Source organism: Mycteria americana, chromosome 9 (assembly GCF_035582795.1).
Source record: "Mycteria americana isolate JAX WOST 10 ecotype Jacksonville Zoo and Gardens chromosome 9, USCA_MyAme_1.0, whole genome shotgun sequence".
NCBI classification, from domain to species: Eukaryota; Metazoa; Chordata; class Aves; order Ciconiiformes; family Ciconiidae; genus Mycteria; species Mycteria americana.
In genome coordinates, this window is record NC_134373.1 from 340,393 (window position 1) to 360,099 (window position 19,707).

At 54.6% G+C, this 19,707-nt stretch overlaps 2 protein-coding genes across 3 annotated transcripts; one reads left to right on the forward strand and one right to left on the reverse strand.

The window, feature by feature from the left end:
• The first annotated feature begins 224 nt into the window (after positions 1–224).
• KMO (kynurenine 3-monooxygenase) lies at positions 225–10,623 on the forward strand. Its single transcript, XM_075511502.1, has 15 exons — positions 225–344; positions 1,261–1,330; positions 2,936–3,033; positions 4,049–4,138; positions 4,383–4,431; positions 5,267–5,354; positions 6,015–6,180; positions 6,682–6,753; positions 7,299–7,420; positions 8,816–8,963; positions 9,434–9,491; positions 9,604–9,686; positions 9,968–10,069; positions 10,163–10,222; positions 10,420–10,623. Exons 1-15 carry the CDS (start codon positions 291–293, stop codon positions 10,585–10,587), a joined length of 1,428 nt encoding a protein of 475 aa, XP_075367617.1. The 5' UTR covers positions 225–290; the 3' UTR covers positions 10,588–10,623.
• A 1,389-nt stretch (positions 10,624–12,012) lies between these two features.
• On the reverse strand, positions 12,013–19,429 carry ITGB2 (integrin subunit beta 2). 2 transcript variants are annotated; one of them, XM_075512143.1, is made up of 15 exons: positions 19,363–19,429; positions 18,916–19,004; positions 18,436–18,619; positions 18,079–18,249; positions 17,593–17,834; positions 17,085–17,240; positions 16,788–16,883; positions 16,566–16,655; positions 16,091–16,231; positions 15,670–15,854; positions 14,620–14,864; positions 14,135–14,354; positions 13,761–13,966; positions 13,482–13,648; positions 12,013–13,195 (listed from the first exon to the last, which is right to left on the reverse strand). In XM_075512143.1, exons 1-15 carry the CDS (start codon positions 19,427–19,429, stop codon positions 13,130–13,132), a joined length of 2,325 nt encoding a protein of 774 aa, XP_075368258.1. In that variant the 3' UTR covers positions 12,013–13,129. The 2 variants fall into 2 exon arrangements, with proteins under 2 accessions (XP_075368258.1, XP_075368259.1); XM_075512144.1 differs by lacking the exon at positions 19,363–19,429 and adding an exon at positions 19,170–19,290.
• Positions 19,430–19,707: the final 278 nt, after the last annotated feature.

Consider the following 19,707-nt stretch of genomic DNA (forward strand, 5'->3'; position numbering starts at 1 on the left):
AGAATTGCTTTACAGTCTTCAAAAGCGGCCTTTTAATAAGGCCTGACTGAATAACAGCACGTTCACATCTCTTCACCTAGGGCTCAGTGTGGCTGGCCACACAGCCAGGCTGATTCACCCACGGTCTCTGCGCTGGGAGTTAAACTTTAATATGAACCAGGGGAGAAGAACCTAGGTGTGAGTCAGCAGCCCACGTCCTTCCCCTTCCCCTCCCCACTGGCGAGGGCAGCGCGGCAGGACGGGGAGCCGGGACAGCAGTTAAGAAGCTGCAACCCGGGGGCTGCCCAGCCATGGAGCCTGGTGACCCCCAGGGGAAAAGAGTCGCCATTGTCGGCGGTGGTCTGGTAGGAGACGCAATTTAGCTGCTGTGTGATTGCATTTGCCAGGGGGCCGGAGCTGTAAAAGCATTGCTTGGATGTGGGGTGAATGCTTTTCTTAAAATCGTTCCTCCCAAGATGACAGGGTGTTATGGAGGAGTTGGTTGAGTTCCCACTGCGAGAGGCAGCAAGGTCTGTTTGAGCAGCTAGGACTTTGTAGAAGGAGAACGGCTCTTTGCCTTGAGGGAAAGCTTTGCTGCTGAGATATCCCTGAGACGCAATGCGTCTGACTCTAAAGGACAGCATGGAGCATTGCAGCACCTAAATCTCTCTTTTGACTTTTTGGCCGTTAGCTTCTTGGTCCCTGTGCTGCTGGAAAAGAGTGATGACATAAAAGTCTGTAGTTCTGACAGCAATTAATGATGGAAATTAAACAAGAAAAAGATAGCCATCCATTTAAATAACAAGCAGGACATATATGCACTGTCCTTTTTAAGGTAACATCTTGCTTTTGCACAGGTCTAGCTTCCCCCCATGTCTTCCCAAGGGAATGCTGCAGTACCCTAATTCTATCGAGGAAGATAAAATATAGTTCAGAGAGGAGCAGGGAGCTTGCCTGTACCAGCTCCTGTTGTCTCTGGCTTGAAGGGGTTAGCCCCGCTGCAGTTAATCACTGCATGTAAACAAGCCCTGAACTTGATGCGACTTTATCTGGTGAGTTTTGATGGTGACTTTTGTCTTGGAGGCTGTGCAGGCACATCAGGGGTGCCTTCTCTCCAGGAAGAAGTCTTCTAAGGTTCTTGATCAAAGGGTCTTCCTGTATATGCTGAGCTGCATCCCCTGACCACTGCTTTCCTTTGATGCATCTCAGTAGTGATCTGTGACGTAACTGCTATATAGCTACTAAATACTTCATCCACCATTCCTGATCCTTCTCTTGTAGGTGGGTGCATTAAATGCCTGCTTCTTTGCTAGACGAGGTTTCTGTGTTGATGTTTATGAAGCCAGAGAAGGTAAGTTCAGCCTGATCATTACTTCTTTATTAGTTTCTGTCCCTTTACTGATAACAGTTCCTGAAGAAGGAAAAGAGGAACTGTGTGAGCTCACTGAAACTGCAGAAAGAAAATGAAACCTGAAAGTGTGGCACTTTGGGGATATTCTCTTCACTCTTCCCTTTAGCTCCGGGGGGGGAGCATTTATTTGAAATATGTTGTCTTGTGTGGAGGGAACCCACCCTTCAGCTACTAAAATTATGCCCTTTTTTATGTTCTTAGCTTAAATACTGGTTCAAATCCTCACATTTGAAAACTGGTCTCTGCATGGAGAATTATAGCACAGTGCTGTTGAACCAAGCTGGGTCAGAAGTTTGGAAGCAACAGCTGTTGTTAATGCTGCAGCATCTCTGTCAGGGTTAAAAGCATCGCTTGACTGGTAACCACTGCCATCGGTGGTGAGGAGGGCTGGTGGCGAGAGGGGCAGAAGGAGAGATGGAGTGATTTCAGGAAGCCTCCAGCTCCACAGGGCACTGCAACAGAGAAATGATGATTTGAAGCCCCGGTGCTGGCTGAAAGGGAGAGAAATTGTTTGCCTTCAGTGTCTACCAGCTGACAGACAAATAAAACCTGGGCAGAGATGGCAAGCCAAGCGGCAGATGAGAATGATACCAGGAAAGGTGAAACTCAACTCAAATGTGCAGTGGAGGGAAGGAGAAGCCCCATGTGACGCATGGTCTCTGTGATAACTCTTCCTGCTCGGGCAGACATGGGGACAGGTGGTTCTGCTGCACGGCTCCCAGCTATGCCCGTCCCCAGGTCCTGCACACAGCTCTGGGTCCCCACCACAGAACCTAGCGGGTCACAGCACCAGCCCCAAGCAATGCCAGCAGGCTGCAGGCTCAGAACAAGAGCAAACAGCTTTTCACCGTGGTTTAACTGTTAAACTCTTTGCCGGATGTTGTGTATGCTAGAATTTTCACAGGTTCAAAAAGCCTCTGGTTGCTTTTACCTGCCTTCTGAGTCAGATGGATTTTACCCCTTTGCTCCCATTTTTGGCCCATTTTTTGTACTGAGATGCAACCCTGAAAGCTATTGGGATGAGGCTCTGCCACACTCACTGGCCAGACAACCCAGGAAGCCTGAGTGAGGCCATTCAGAGGAGGAACAGGCCAGCACCAAAACATTTCCATCTGAACCGTGATGGAGAAGGTGGCCTGCCAGTGTCCCAAAAAGCGTCAGTCTATGGGTCTCAGCAGAAGCTGCCAGGCATTCATTGCTCGTCTCTCTCTGCTTGGAGGGGAAATGGCTCGTAGAGAGGAAATGTGATAACGTGCCCTCCGGCACCGTGGGGAGCTGTCAGGATCTGGTGTTCCCTTTAGAGCACTTGGCTGCACCTGCTTCTTCCAGGCTAGAGGAGGCATGGAGGGAGCAGCCCTCGAAGCTGCTCAGCTGCCTTCCTGACAGCTGAACGTGCCCTCTAATACCTGCCCTCTCTGCGCACAGCGCGGGGGGACGGGGACTCCCCGCTGCCCCGCCTGCTGTCGCTGCAGGGATTTCGGGAGACGCTGCCCGCACCAGGCTGTGGTATCGGCGTCTCCATAACCAACTGCTCTTTCCGCGCAGATATCCGGGTGGCCAGCTTTGCCCGTGGCAGAAGCATTAACTTGGCCCTGTCCCACAGAGGACGACAAGCTCTCCAAGCCGTGGGGATGGAAGAGCAGGTACCCTGGCAGCTTCTGTCGGTGGTGGGGTCTCTGTGGTTAAAACACTGTTGACTTCAGCTGGTGGTGGATGGGCTCTCTTCTGCTCCCTAAGCACGCAGGGGCCACCGCAGCCGTAGCTCTGCTTCTGTGAGGGTGGAGGTAGACTTCTCCCACTGCATGCCCGCAGCCTGACTCTCCACTGCTTCACAGCACAGCCACCAACAGGGATCTCCCCCAGCCTGAGGGCAGCACCCAACCCTGGGCAGCTGGGCTCTGCTTGTGGCAGAGGGTGCTTCCCCAGGAGATCAACACTCAGACAACACTTTCCAGTGTTTACCTCTCCCCTGTGCTCTCCTCCCTCCTGAAGGGTGAGGGCAAACGGGGCAGGAGTAGGTGGACTCCCAAAAGAGCTGGAGTACCAGCAGGATGCGATAAAGGGGGCTGGTTTCTCCACTGACAAGCCCAGATTTGTATTTTGCCACAAAACCTTGAGCTTTGAGCTGATCCCTGAAATCCATGCACGCTGCCTTCTGTACAGCATGCTTGGCTCAGAGCCCAGCACTCCTCTGCAGGGCGCTCGCTACCGTTTCACTTCCAGCTGTTGGCAGTGGTGGGATCTCCGGGCCCCTGGCTCCCTGCACGGGAGGAGACCAGGCTTTGACAGCTCGTATCCCAGCACCAGGATGTAATTTGGCTGTCATCCCCTGCACTGTCCAGCACCCTGGCCTGTTCATGTCCCTTCTATCAAAAACCAATTTTCTGCGTATTTTTATGAGAATGAGCTTGTGAGTAATCTCAGTAAAATATAGTGACTTGGCGTTGACAGTCACTGACAGGCGTTGACCTGTAAAATTTTCCCCGGTAATTTGGATAGCCACGTGAAGACGTATGACCAGAGAGTCTCATACGTGTGCCCATTCTTCCCGGAGTGTGGTGCCGTGGGGGGGATGACGCTTGGTACACAGGAGCACACCCTGCCCCGCTGCAACTCGGTTTTGGCCAGAAGGCTGGGTTGTGCTCCCTTCCATTTCAGATTGTATCCAAAGGCATTCCCATGCGGGCAAGGAGGATACATACACCTTCAGGGAAGAAGTACTCTATCCCCTACGGGAAGAAGAACCAGGTACTGGTCTTGTGCTGCCAGTCGGAGATGCTTCGCAGAGCATGAGGTGTCTTTGATGGCGTTTGTAGCTCTGTGTCATGGACAGCCTAGGGCTCACGCTCTTAGAAAGGATGCTGTGAGTGGGAAGGGGATTGCGTGACTCCCCAGGTTTGGTGGGGCTGTTTGGAGAGGATTGTTTCTCGTCTGGCCATCCATAGTATCCTTCAGCAATGCCTCCTGAACCCCGTGTTTGTTTGCCTTGCAGTACATTCTCTCTGTGGACAGAGCAAACTTAAACAGAGAGCTGCTAACAGGTAGGTTGCCAGGACTGTTTGCAAACACTTTTACACCCTCTTCACCGAGGATTTAGGGTTTGCCTCATGAACAGGAGACTTTGGGCCCCAGGCTCTCTTTGCCCATGAGTTTTGCATAACCTGGCTCTCAGAAAATGCAAATGTGAACTACCTGTGTTTTTAAGAAGAAAATCTGTGCTGTTTCCCTGCTGCTTGTCTGACACAAAAGGATATTCAAACAAGTCCCCCCAAGGCCTTTTTGCGTGTGCAGAAATCCCCGAGGAGCAGCTCTCCCTCCTTCACCCTCAAATGGGAGCTGCCTCAGCTCCCCAGCTCCTGGCACTGGAGTCTGCTCCCAGAAATTCACCAGCCAAAGCAGGAGATACCTCCTCAGCCTTGCCACGGTTCATGGCATTTTCTGCAACCCCTGATTGTACAGAGACAAATAGAAATTGGAGATTTCCAATTGCCCCTGATTGTACAGAGACAAATAGAAATTGCCACACGGTGGCAAAGTGTGTAATCAGGCCAGGCCAAATTTCCCCAAATTTCCTATTGACTACAGGCACTGCATCCCATCCTGAAATACAATGTAGTGATGGTGGAAACAGGTCAATGACTCATGTCATTCCAGGGAAGAAAGAAATCTTTGCAGCATTCCTTGCACTTTTTAAGTAGTTTTCACCAGAGTTGATCAAACGCCGTCCTAGTGTGCCCTGGCCGCCGGCCATCACTCAACACAGCAATCTTATTTGCCATTGTAATGGCAAAAGTCCCTATAATTTAGGGATCCCTTGGAAATATTTTTGGGGTCACAGTACAAGCCTCTACATTTAGTTGTCTTTTCTTTTCACAGCTGCTGAGAAGTACTCCAACACTAAACTGTACTTTGGACACAAGCTCCTGGGGTGCAATGCAGAGTTGGGGAAGTTAACCATAAAAAGGTAATCCCTGCGCAAGCCTGGGATCAAGTGCTGTGTTCAGTTAGTTTCTGCTTAATCATTCATAAAACCTCAAACAATTGAGCAATCTCAGTTTGAAACTAGCGTGTTATTACTGAGCGGGCAAAACTCAGTGTCAGCTTTGGAAAGCAGAGACATCAAAGCAGGGTTCATGGGGAGGCTGAAAAAAATTTAAACAACTCGCTAACCCCCCAGCAGCCTGGCAGTAGGCTAGGCACACACTTGCCTGACCTGTGCAAGGAATAAATGTGCCAGCCTCCATAGTGCTGGTCTTCAGGGACAGATTGCTCATCGGGAGGGCAGCTGATGACCTTGTTTCATAGTTGTGTTAAGTTCTGCTCATGCCCCCCGTCCACCTGGGGATGCAGGCTCTGCGAAATAGTAGCATTATCCCAACAGTGCCTGTTGCATTCTTGGGTAGATTTGGCAGAGTTATGCTTTTGATAACCTACAGGATAATTATTTATCCTAACACTGAGGCGTCCAGTCAGTGAAAGCCAATCTTCCCTCACCCTAGAAAATTAATAATGCTGGAGGTGACCCCGGCATTTTGCAAAAGGCAGATCCACTGTGCCCAGTGGTGCTGAGCTGGCCTGGAGTTAGTTACAGCAGCATTGATCCAGGGGACTCTCTTGCTTTCAGATCTGACCAGCGGCCCTTGGAAGTCACCTACGATCTCATCGTGGGATGTGATGGAGCCTTCTCAACAGTCAGAAAGCAGTTCATGAGGCAAACGCGCTTTAACTACAGTCACGAGTACATTCCTCATGGCTACATGGAGCTGACCATCCCTCCCAAGGATGGAGACGTAAGTGTGCCTGTCCCGGGGGCTGCTGCCATCTTTGCAGGTGGGACACCCTGCTCCTCTGTCATGGTGGCTCTGCTAGAGAAACTAATTTCTTGCCTGGGGCTCAGCCAACTTTCCTAGGAGAAGGCAGGCATCTCTTCCTCTTCCAGTGGTGGGGCCAATGTCTTGGTACCTGGCTGCAAAAATCCTAAAGAGCCTGCCCCGGAGTGGTGGGGTTAACCCTAGCTCTGAGAGGTCCTGGGGATACGGTAACATGTCTGTGAGGACATCAGCGGTTGCAAAACAGCAGATTTTTGCCCATGTTTTCCACCCTTTCGTCTTGCCCTTGCTCTGTGTCTCCCTGAAGCATCAGGTACCAGAAAGGGGCCCTGTGGTCACTGTGTCTTCTCATGGTACAAAGGATGGGAACTGGTGTGCTGGCATGGAGGGGAACCAGAGGCTGGGCTGGGGAAGCGGAGCAGGGCAGGTCAGGGACACAAGGCGATTTTCCTTCTCTTTCAGTTTGCCATGGAACCAAACTACCTCCATATCTGGCCGAGAAACACCTTCATGATGATTGCACTGCCCAACATGGTGATAACCCATGGCCATGCTCCCTTGGGGCATGGGATGGAGCTTGTGGGGATGAACTGGCTGTGGTGGCAGGCACATGGCAGGGGCTGGGAGGGCTGACAAGGTGCCAGGAGGGACACCCAGCCTGTGCAGGCATCCCACAGCCTGGGGGGGTGCAGGACACGACCCCCAGAGCTGGCCCTGCCTCACAGCGCTGAGCAAGTGCCTGTGCCACCTCTCTCTGCCCACACATCTGAGCCCACCCGAGCCCCCCGAAAACCAGCTCTCTGCAGCTGGATGTTATAAACCAGATACAGAAGTACCAGGGCAGCGTGCCAGGCAGTATGCTGGCAGATCACACACTGCCCGTTTCTGCCTCCCCCCTGCCTGCCCCCAGCGTCTGCAAGCCCACCATGGGAAACAGGGTGGCCGGGCGCTCGTCCCCGCTGCTCAGGCAGGTTGCTGCAATTGCCAGGTGACAGGCTGGGCACTGAGCTGCTGCTCCAGGTGCCAGGTGCTCTCTATGGCCTCTGGGCTTCTTTCTGACCTTCCTCCCTGGCTGGCAGGACAAGTCCTTCACCTGCACACTCTTCATGCCCTTTGAGGACTTTGAGAAGCTCACGACAGGCGAGCAAGTGCTGGGTTTTTTCCAGACCCACTTCCCAGACGCCATCCCCCTCATCGGAGAGTAAGTGTTCCCATCTCCCCTTCTCGCTCATCAACACAGTGCCGCAAAGCCAGGGGATGCATCCACACCCAGCCTCGGGGTCCTGGTGACGGAGACCTCGCTGAAGCTGGTGGGCCAAGGGGTTACAAACGCTGTTGGGGTGTGGTTACAAACGCCCCATGGCCTGTAGGTCTGAAAGAGGGGGAGCAAACAGACCGAGGTCCGCATTGCGTCCACACTGGAATAGCAGTCTCAGCAGCAGGATGCAGCCCCATCCCGCGGCAGTTTCTGATGGAGTCACACTGAAGCACTGCTCTGCCCCTTGGAGGCACAGCCCAGGCCCTGCCACTGTGGGAGCAAAGAGCAGATCACCTCCCACTGCTTTTGTGTTGCTGTTAAAGGTTTTGAGCTCAAGGGATGGATTAGCTGTTCATAAGCCATGGGTTTTTGACACTAGAGGTGGGTGAGCAAAGTGACTCCACTAGAGCGAAAGTTAGGGTTGCACGCCAAAACCGGCAGCATGAAGGTAGTCCCGCTGTTCAGATAGCTGAGTTGCGCAAATGTTGAGATTTTAGCTAACAGACTGAGAAAACCTGGGCTTGGCAAAAAAAAACCCAAAAACACTGTGCTGACTAAACAAAGTCTGGCACTTATTGATTGTATGGCTAAAACAAATATCAGGGCTGTGAGACACAAGAGCAGGCAGTTCCCAGCAGCGTGCTGCTCTCCGGGCAGCGGGGACCTTCTTGCTGCTGGGCAAATGGCACAAGGGCAGCAGCATGGAGCTGGAGCATCCCGCTCCTCCTGGGGGCCCTGGTGGCAGTGGGGACCAGGACCAGCCTTTCCAGCACAGGTCCTGATGGCTGTGGCTCTGTTCAGCGTGTCCTCATTTTCCTGCGAAGACGGAAGCTCCCCAGCCAGTGGGAGCTCCAGCCCAAGCTATTAATGCTTCTGCTTTGCAACATAGTTACCTATTATGGGCTTTTTTTGGCTGATACCAAGGATCTCGGCTGTGTTAGGCAGTTCTCTTTCCTCTTAAGGAGACTGTATCACAGGACTTCATCTAAATTTAGAAACTCGGATATCCTCTGGTATATCCTTCCTACAGTGACTGCCATCCACCACTGCTCCCAATAAGAGGACTCAGATGTCAATGACACTCTTACTCACAGTCAAGTTGTGTGCAGAGCTTAAAACCTGCAGACAAAATATTTGGTCCATAGGGGAAGTTAATGAAACAGGTTTTCTGGCTTCCGCATTTTTCCCAGCACAAATATCCTAGTGAATAGGCTTGGTTTTTGCATCCCAACGCTGACAGTGCCTGTGGCCCTGGCTTCCTGAGCTTGGATGTGGCATGACTTGCTCTTCTTGTCTCTTGTGGTCCCACAAGTGAAGTATCTGTTGTTTTGCCTGAAGGCGAGAGCTGAAGCACGATTACTTTTTGCTGCCAGCCCAAGCCATGATATCTGTGAAGTGCTCCTCCTACCACCTTGCTTCCCGGTGCGTGCTGATGGGAGATGCCGCGCATGCCGTTGTGCCCTTCTATGGACAGGGCATGAATGCAGTAAGTTCATGGCTGGCCCTGGGCTGTGTCATTTGGGTCCCCACTCTTTTCACCTGGAAATGCCTGGTTTCAGAGTGTAGCTCCACAGAGTTCACGGGCTGGCCTGTCCCACGGTCTGATGTCCTCTGCATCGGCAGGTGTTGAACTCCCCTCAGCCACCTGGTTGCTCACTAGGACCCGGCTGTCCTCTGGGGAGAACAGGGGATGGGGTGGTGGTGCCACATTCCCACGGGCAGAGGACTGTGTGAGAGGGGGGTCCAGCAGGGCAGCCCCAGGCTGCCAGGAAGGCAACCCCCTGGCTTTCTCTGCAAGACCCCTGGCAGAGTGGTCTGGAGTAAGACTCCTGCTCTGAAGCTATGGTGAGTGGGACCCTGCGCGTGCAAACAGCTACACTAGCTAAGCATCCATGAGGGCACTTCTCATGAACGCGTGGTTCCTTCTGCCTATTTACTCTCTAATTTTCCTCCCAGGGCTTTGAGGATTGTCTGGTCTTTGATGAATTAATGGACCAGTTCCACAATGACCTTGGTGAGTGAGCTGGCCAGGGACGAGCAAGAGCAGAGGAGGATCGCTCTGCAGTAGAAGGCAGCTGGATACCTTGCTGGGGAGCTGTCCGTGAGCTGCTGCTTTCTTCTCCCAGGTGCCTGCCTCCCTGAGTTCTCCAGGCTGAGGGTGCCAGATGACCATGCGATCTCGGATTTAGCCATGTACAACTACGTAGAGGTAGGCGAGCCATACACAGACTTGTGGTCCTGTGGGCCGTGCACACAGTGGCACCCTGTTAGGATGGACACAGCAGGCAGGGGCTCTGGCAAGACTCTGGTCGGGCTCTCAGCCTGCCAAACTTTAGCCTAAGAGCTCCTTGGGAATGCCACTGGGGCTGGGGAGGCTCTGCTCCCTGCGGCGACCCCCAGGACAGGCAGCGGGAGAGCTAGCAAAAGGGGCTCTGCCAAGGGGGGTCTGCCAAGATGCCCTGCAAAGGAGCGACGGTTGCTCTGTTGCAGATGCGCGAGCACGTGAATTCAACGTGGTTCATTTTCCGGAAGCACGTAGACAACTTCCTCCACACCCTCATGCCTTCCACTATTGTCCCGCTGTACACCATGGTAAGGCCAGTACCTCAGTCCCCACTGCCTGAGCCGCCGTGAGCTCCTCCTGGCTGGCTTTGAGGTGGTGACGTGATCCTGCAACCCTCCCAGGTGACCTTCACCAGAATTCGCTACCATGAGGCACTTCAGCGCTGGAAATGGCAGAAAAAGGTGGGTCAGTGGTGGTACCTGTCCTCCCCATGCCATGAGCCTTGTGAGCATCCTGCACACCAGCACTGCTCAGCTGCAGGGGGGGAGCTTTGGTGGTGGGATATTGCCAGGTGGATGCAGGTGTGAAGACTTCCCTTGATGCTGCAGGGTAGGAGCAAACCTCTGATGACACCAGGGTTTCTCTTTGACACTTGCAGATAATTAATCGAGGGCTCTTTGTCATGGGAGCAGCAGGACTGGGTGGCACCTACCTGCTCATAAAGCGACTGGCACGGGACTTGGACTTCTGCATGGAAAACTTGTGGGGGTGGTCCCATTATGTCAAGAATATCGGAAAATTTCCCTGTGGCACACAAGTAGCTTAAACGTAAGCGGAGCCCCTGGTTGTAATAAAAAGTGAAGGAACAGGCTGTTGGCTCAGCTGGATGATGTTGTTTCTCTTGGGATGTGGCCTGGCAGCTCCTGCAACCCCTCTGCCTCCTGCCCTCCCGGCAGCAGTGGTGGTCCCTCTCCCCGGGCGAGAATAGCCCTGCGGAGGCTCAGACGTATCTCTGCCTCATCTCAGCAGCCTTGTCCCAAGTGATGCGGTACGTCATGGGCTGGGTGCAGGTTTTGTGTGCAGTAATGGGGGCAGCGTGCGCCATCCCAGCCAGCAGGACAGCCACTGGAACCGGTCAGGGTGTCCCAGCTTATACTGCTGACTTCTGCTCTTACCAAAATCAAGTCAATACCTTGACTTGAAAATCAGTCCCACCCCAAGTCAAAGAAAATGCCATTCAGTTATTCTCAGTGGAAATGAAACAACTTTAAGAAAGGATGTTCTGGGGTGGTACTTGAAGCCTGGAGAAAGGGCCATTCCACACCTGGCTGAGAAATACTTCTGACTTTCGCAAGCAGGTCTCCACAGAGGGACCACCAAGCCTTTGGGCTAAAGCAAGACCAGGGGCCTGAAGGACCCTCCTAGCTCACTCTTTTCCCTCTGGGCTTTTGCATGTGCCCTAGCATATACTTCCGTCTAATGCAATTACTGATCATAGTTCTTTTTGAAAAAGTCTGGATCCCTCATCGATTTTCTCTAATTATCCTCCGAACCATGTATGTGGTTGTACTTGCATGGCACACACTACACCAGCAGTAAGACCTGCAGCTGCTGGCAGGGGAGATAGTCTCTTCATGTTCAAGTAACAACAGCCTTTGCCTGGGTCCCTGGCAATGGGCATTGCATCCAAGGCCTGGAGCGCTAACGGGTGCCTCTGGTATCTTTGTGCAGCCAGGCACGGGGTGCACGGGACCTACACTGAGCTGGGGGTCCTTGTGCCAAAAATAGCTGCAGCCTGGGAGAGTACTGGGGGAAGTATCAGACACACTTTCCTTCTTCTTACCTTGCCCTAGACCTTCCGGTCACTGTTGAAGAACAGCAAAATGACCCAAATTAACCCCTGATCTGACGTGGTACAGCCACTCTTGTTTAAGGTGGTTTACGTATAGCTGCCAGTAGATGGACAGGGACAAGAAATGGCTTGTATCATCTAGTGAGTCATTTTTGGCTTGCAGGGGAGCACCTTTCAGGACGTAGATGGCAAATTAGTGTAGAAGACAGTTTGTTTCGCTGGCCAGCGTCCTTCCCAGGCACTGTATCTATGGGAGATGCTGGCAGCAATGACAGGATTTTGCTGTAGTTTCTCCAATGAACGCTTCAGCTGTTGCCCTTGCACCTGATTCTTATCAGGACAGGTATATTTACTTTATATATTAATTTTTATTAATGTTAAATCTTTTCAAAGAGCAAATGAATGTGTGACATAATACAGCTATATGCAAATTATTCCCACAGTTAAAGCAAATACGGAATTGTACCACTATTTCACAGGAATGACCCCACAATGTAAGAGCAATTAGCTGCTGTGTGTGGTTTGGAAAAGTGCTGAGCTGGAGATGCTCTGGGTATTGCTGGGTGTTTTGCATGCCTGGCCCTTGACATGTCTGATGCGCTTGTAAAGCAGGGAAAAGAGCCCTGGGGGTGGTGGAAGAAGCTGTGGCCGAGCCCTGAGCTGCAGGCAATGTTTCATGTGCTTGGTGCCAATGTTTCATAGTTCAAACCGTTGCTCCTTTGACTCCTTGTCATGCAGAGGGCTCAAGGCCTGGCGGAGGTAAGCCAAGCTTGCAGGAGCCCAAGTAGAACCACGCCTGAGGTAGGTCTGAGAGGGGAGCAACACCAGGGAGCAGCTGATGATTTGGAAAAAGATTCAGTGCATGTTCCCCAGCTGCTCTTCATCTCCAGGTACAGGTGCTCAGTAGCCCTTAGGGCCCATCACCTCACCGCAGCCTCCAGAGCAGACTGCCAGCCTGGAGAACCCTCCACGTCCAACTCAGCAGCGAGTGCTTTAGAAACTAGTGCAAACATAATGGTGGAGACCAGCGCAGCAGGGGAAGGCAGGTAGGAGCCTGGGAGCAGATCATCCTGCTAGAGCAGAAGGGAAATGGCAGTTTTGAATCCCAGCTCCAAATCAAAGCTGGAAGCACTCTGTGCACTCGGCTGGTTTTGGGGCTTGGTGTCTGAAGCTCCTGCCAGAAGGCAAAGCTAGCATCAAGAGCTGAGACAGTCGGTAACAGGTATGGGAGACGTTGTGTGTGCCCACTTGTGAGACCTGCTCTGCAGTCCCATCGACGGCAAAGCTGCAGCTGTTCCCTTCTCCCAGCTCCACTAACCCAACTGTCGAGTGCTGCACCGGGAGACAGGCATGTGCAGCCCCTCAGCCAGCACCTGACGTGCTGGTAGCCTCTTGGAAGAAGGGAACAAACCAACAGGATAAAGAAGAGGAGGTGGGAGCCTTAGTTTAAGATTTCCTTAGCTTGGCATTTCCTTATTTAATGGTGGGTCCTAGCACTGCTGGGCATCACTCCACTTCATTGCCCGTTGAACCTGGGGTTCACGACCGTGGTGGTGGCACTCTTGAAGAGGGGGTTATCAGCCTGGAGGAAGAGAGGTGAGAGGCCCACGTTGTTGTGCTGTATTGGATTTCCAGTGGAGCATTACCCACTCCACCCCTCCCAACGTCGACGGTGCAGACAGCGTTGGCAGGAGAGCCCACAGGCTGCTTTAGCCCCCTGCAAAATCCAACCAGTCTGTGAAACCAGCTGGTGGGGAGGGCTCAGCTCTGCCATGGCTACCTCGGGAGAGGATGTCCCCTCCAGGTGTCCCCACTGCATGTACATGAGCATCCCAGCACACCCCACCGCCACAGACAGGCTCTCTTACGTCATTCCACTTAGCCTTGGACTTCTCCTTCTCAAACCGGCGGTATTCCCGGCGGTCAAACAGCTCCGTCAAGAGCCGCCAGATCAGCAGGAGTACCAGGCCGATGAGGGCCACGCCAGCGATGGTGCTTCCCACGATCAGCGCGATGTTGGGAGGCTCCGGGCACTCTGCAGGGCAGACAGGCAGTGTCCGGCTGCAGCCCCCGGCAAGGCGGCGAGGCTACCATGGCAGAGCTGGCAGCGTGCCTGCAGAGGGCTAGGAGGAGCAGGGCTGGGGTACCTTTTTTAGGATCGATGGTGACAGTGTAGATCTCCTTGCCATCCTCCTGGACCATGCGGAAGGAGATCCAGCAGTTTTGGGAGTCCTTCTCCCTGCACTGCTTGCTCTCCCCTCTCAGCTCCTTGACCACCTGGATGTTGGGGCAGGCCTGGGAGCAGTTCTTCTCGAAGGGGCCACTCTGGAAGGCCTTGCACTCCATGCAGGAGCTGCAAAACAGGTGGCCACAGTTCATCTCTGCAGGAGCAGAAGCCCTCTCACCTGGCTTTGGCCGCAGCTGGTCTCTGCCCAAGCACAGGCAGGGCTTGCCTGCGCCTGCCCAGGAGGTGGGGGGATCCCCGCCGCCCCCCTGCGCCATCTCCGCGTGTGTCACTCACACATATCTGCTGCAGGGCGAGGGGCAGCCGGGGCACTCCTGGCATAAAGGGGGCTGGTATCCCCCCCAGCACTGGCAGCGGTTGCAGTGGCAGGTCCCGCGGTGGCTGCACTCGTTGCCGTGGACGTTCAAGCAGCCCTCTGTCGACTTCTTGCACTGGCAGGCGCTGCCCTCGTACTCGGGCGTGCACTTGCACTCCCCGCAGTCGCATTTCCCGCGTTCTGTGGGGGAAGACCTTTCAGACAAGGATCCTACAGAGACCCAGGTCTCCCTCCTTCTGCCCGTGCTTGGAGAGCATCACCCACCCTGTGCTCTCTGTGCCACCCTCCATGGGATGGTCGAGGAGGTCCTGCAAGCTGGTGCAGTGGGACCCAGGACCCCCAAATCCACCCACTTGGGTCTTGGCAGGAAAAGGCAGCATCTCTCTGGGGATTTAATCTTTCTAAACAGTGCCTGGGTGGAGAACCCATCATGCAGATGCATCACCTTTGCCGCCGCAGAGGGAGCCGTTGTGAAACTCGCAGTTCATGTTGTCACACTCGCAGAAGGTGCCGTAGATCTGCTTGTTGGGCACGTCGCTGGTGTGGCAGATGCACTGCCCGCACACACAGTCCCCCAGCCCCGAGCAGATGACCGAGCTGTTGTCCTTCCGGCAGCTGCCCTCCAGCTCCTTGCTGGTCTTGCCTTTGGTTTCACACTCGCAGTTCTTCCCCGTGTAGCCTGAATTGCAGCTGCCGTCAAAGGAGAGGAGCAAGCCTGGGTCAGCAGCCACAAGAAACGCTGTGGGGCACGTGTGGGGCCCAGACCTCAGCCAAAGTGGAGCAAATCTGGGACAGCCTCACTGAAACCCAACCACGGCGTGTTGGTGCTAACTCCATGCTGGAGCAGGGCGGCTGATCAGGAGGAAACCTCAGAAACGCTGCTCTCCCCGCTGGTCATATTTACAACACCAAACAGTTGCCCGGAAATTATTGTTATATTTATAATTTCCAAACCCTTGCCAAGGAGATCTGAGTGTTTCCTGAGGAAACTCAGTCTTTTCCTCTCCCTGTCACCTAGGGGCCATGAAGCAATAATTGCACTTAAAGACCTGTGTGAACTACAGCCCCGAAGTGCGATTTTGAGAGATTTCTACAGAAATCTGTGTCTGCTCAATGGCTGGTGGATGATTGGATAGTTGGGTGGATGGGCGGATAGCTGGATGGACGGGTGGGTGAGTGGGTGGATGCCCTTAGGAAAGCAGCAGAGACTCCACCAACAGAAGAGAGAGCTCATTGTGTCCCCTGCCTCCAGGAACGTAAACCGCCTCTCTGAATAAGAAAATTGGTGCAAAGCTGCAGAGCCAGGCCATGACTGATCGCCACATGTACACCCCTCTGCTGAGCCCTCACCCAGCCCCACGTTCTCCGGGCACAGAGGTGCTTGGAGGAACGATATGCACCATGCAGCTGCCCTCAGCTTGGCCCAACAGCCCTCTCCCAGCAGCTCCCCAGCTCTGGCAGCATTTGAAACAGTGTTTTGGGGGACAGCACATACCTGCAGATCCCACAGACGATGCTGCCTTTCCCACTGCAGGCGGTTGGGTCGGGCTGCTCATTGCAGTTGCAGTCACAGTTGCCGTTCAGGTGGACGGTGAGGGTGTCTGTGAAGCCCAGTGGCCGGATGGTGAAGGACTGGCTTTTGATGCACTCCTTGGCCGTGACCTTCACTTTGAAGATGACCTAGAAAGTGCAGAGTGAGAAAGGGAAGGGCCAGAGGCTGTCAGGTAGCTTCAGCAATCGGAGGGTGGTATCAGCCCCAGGCTGAGCGCACACACACATCCAGCGCAATGGAGGATTCCCCATCACGCAGCATTTTGGACACTCTTGGCATTAAATTCATGTAAACAGAAAGCCTGGAACAACAGGCTGGGTTCCTGCGGTTAAACAGGGTGGATTCCCGGTACAGGAGAACGTACCTCATCGTTGATCTTGACATTGTCGCACTGCCCTCTCGCTTCATCCACGACAGTCTTGTCCTTACCGCACATGGAGTCATATTTGACATCCAGGACATCTGGCAGGGTGGAGTGGTCCAGAATGATCCGCGAGGAGAGGTTCTGTGGGGAAATGGTGGAGAAAGTGCCATCAGTCCAACAGGAGACCAAAGCAAGGGAGTGTGGGGTACAGGTCAGGGCTTCCCCCCAGCCCAGGGGATAGGGGCAGGGAGCACCCCACGCTGGGGTCTCAGCTGCCTGGGGTGGGTCTGGAAAGGCAGGTGATAGCATTGGAGAGGCGGGAACCTCTTGCTTGCTGTGGGTAGAGGGACTCAGGATGTCCTGTCCCCAAAGCCCTGGTCCCAACTACTCTCTGACAGTGAGGACACATGATGGGAACCTTTTTCTGCTCCAAGCCCTGCGAGACAGGTGAAACACAGCCTCCTTCAGCACTTACATTGTAGGCCACCTGGATGAGTTCAATGATGTTGCTGGAGTCCTCATTCAGCTCTCCCACTGCCGACTTTGGGATCATCTCACTGAGTTTCTGCCAACAGAAAGCAAAAAGGTGAGCGGTGCCCCCCCGTGTGACAGCGGAGCAGGGGGCAGCAGCAGGAGGACACGCACAGCTGCTTCTGTCCTCCTGGGGAGGGACAGGAGGCACCTGGACCATCCTCACCTTGTAAACATCCACCATCTTACTAGTGACAGCAAAAATGGGCTGAATGTTGTTTTCGGCAAGTTTCTGGACCAGCTGGCCGACAGATGGGTAGTCCTAGGTGGGGAGAGGGATGCCACACTCAGCATGATCTCCCCCACGAGCAGAAGGGTGGACAGTTTGGGTTTCACGGCCCAAATTATGGTGATTATGGTGACCTTGTGGTCTCAGCAACAGGCTTTTTATGTGACCTTTTTTTTATGCCTGGGGGAGAGAGGCTGGGGGTGCGGGGCCACCGAGCAGCCCCCGAGTACTTACAAACTCATTGCTCTTTTTGTACATGTTGTCCTCCAAGTGGCACTGGCCATCGTTGGGGGTCAGGATGGCCCCAAGCTTGCCATCGCCGGCAAAGTGGAAGCCATCATCGGTAGCATACACCAGCAAACGGGTCACATTGCGCCAGCCGATCAAGTCCTGCAAGCAGCACGGAGACCTGTCCCTGAGCAGGGCTAGGAGGACAGTGCCAGTGGGCACGGTACGGCCCTTGCCAAAGCACGGCAAGTCTCATGTTGGCCATGGTGTGGGGCAGAGGGCACGGAGGAGGTGGGTTACGGGAGATTAGGGTCAGGAGGCTGGGGTAAGATGCTCTCTTGCACCTCCCCAGAGTAACCTGCCCCGCTGCCGAATCAGGACTTATACACGATGGGCTTCCAGAGCCCACCTGGAGAGGGGCAGAGTCACCACCTGAGGGATGGTGTGTGAGCGCAGGTCGCAGCCCTCACGCCTGCCCACAGCTGCTGGCAGTGGGGCGGAAGCAGGGACTCACCCCACACACTGCTGCCTGCATCATGGCATCCAGCCCCCCCTCTGGGGCATCCAGGTTCCCTGAGATAAACTGCTTCCCCACTTCGCTCTCAAACTTCTTGGCATTGTCAGTCAGCGAGAGGATGTGTTTGAAGGCGAAGGGAGGCTGGCATTGCTTGTCCTTGTTGGGGCAGGGGTTCTGCAGCTTCTCGGGGTGTGTGTTCACAAAAGGCAGCACCGTCTTGTCCACGAAGGAGCCAAACCCTAGGGCATCCAGGACCACAGCGTCAGGGGCAGGGGCGGGCAGGGACCAGCAGGCGTCCCTGCGGCACAGGGCACGGACAATCTGCTGGCCCCCGTGTATGTGCCCACGTCCCTTGCCCCAGCACACTCTCCAGCCTGGCAGGGGACGGGTCACACTGCCTGCTGCCTGCATCCTGCTCCAGCCCCACGGCTCTTCCCGGCAGCAAACAGCTGTGCCGGGGTCCCGTGCCGGAGCCAGGCTCACCTATGCGGCGAGAAGGGGTGGTGCTCTCCAGCGCCCTGAGTAGCTCTCCTCCCAGCTTCTTCACCTTCTCCAGGTCATCCAGCATGGAATAGGAGAGGTCCATGAGGTAGTAGAGATCAATGGGGTACCCCATGGCACGGCGAAACTTCACCTCAAATACAGCAGGCTGGCCTGTGGGACAGGGACGCCAGGATCAGCTGCCTGTGGCTCACATCTCGCCCCATTGCCCACCGCCCACTGGGATCCTCCTCTCTTTTGGAAGAAAAGGGGAGGAAATGCGGGCTGCGACGTGCCACCACATCCCGGCTGAGCCTGGGGGCAAGCGGAAGGGTGTTGGGAACGCCAGGCAGACCATACCTATCCTCAGTTTCAGGTGCACCTCCTGGGGAGTCAGCTGTATGTCGTTGCTTAAGGGACTGTCCTGTGTCCTTGTAATGTCGTTGACCGGAAACTCAATCTCGTTGTGTGGGCATCCCCTCTGCTGCAGCTGCTCGATGGTGTCGCAGCGGATGGAGTCTGGCTCACCGGCTTTGGTGAAATTCTATGGGTTGCAATATCAGTAGGAAAAAAAACAGAGGAGCAGGAGGTGAATGAGCTTGTTACAAGATGACCCAGCTCCCAGACCAGGTCTCCAGGGTACTGATGGAGAAAGGAAGGTTGATGGCTCCTGTCTGTCCAGATCCCTCCTGGCCCCATCCGCCATGTAGGACATGAAACACTCCCATGACGCAGTCTCCCCCCTCCACCGCAGGCAGAGCCGGGCGGGCAGGGTGACCATCCCGCTGCCTGATAGCTGACCGCTGGGGGCTGACAGCACGAGAGGTTACGTGGACCTACCGGCTTCTTGCACCAGGCGCAGCCGGGACCAGACTGGATGCAGTCCTTGCATGTCCCCACCTTGATCTTGGGGCACTCCATGGCAAAGGCTGAAATGGAGAGAAGGCAGAGTTGGCCTGGGGGGAACTCGAGGGAGGCTGGTCTGCAGCAGTGGCAGCCACGGGGTGCTCTGACACCCAGCACCAGGCACCCATGCTGTCCTGAGCCCGCCCTGCCTATAAAACCCACGCTGGGGGCCCTGGCAGGGTCCTCACCTGCCTCACTATCCCTCAGCTGGGCTGGCTCGAGTTAACTTCAGATGCCGGGAAATGCAGGATCTGGCCCTTGCACGCCTCTCAATGCCACATTCCTGCTGCTGTTGAGCAGTATTTGGGTTCCCCCCCTCATTTCACTGCCCACATAAGGTGCCGGGGGAGAATGCAGCGAGGAAGGGCAGGTCGGGCTCACCTGTCATCATCACCAGCGGCAGCACCCAGGTCACTGCCGGCAGCCGGAGGCAGCAGTCACGCGACATTTTCTGCAAGACAAAAAGCATCCCTGTGACCGCGTGGTGCATGGCAGCCGCAGGGAAGGGAGCTCTTGAACCCTATAGAGAATGGCTGCAGAGGACAGCGGCCCCAGGGGGAAATGTCCTTCCTGCAGCCACTCCACTGTGGGCAGAGCCTGAGAGCGTGACCCTGCTGCAGCCCAGGGAGTCGGTGTGTGGGCTGCCTCAGGTGTGGGGGCTGCCTCAGGACGGGTGTTGGCATGTTCTTACAAAAATAAGTTGGTTTCCAATAAACATAGCTTTTG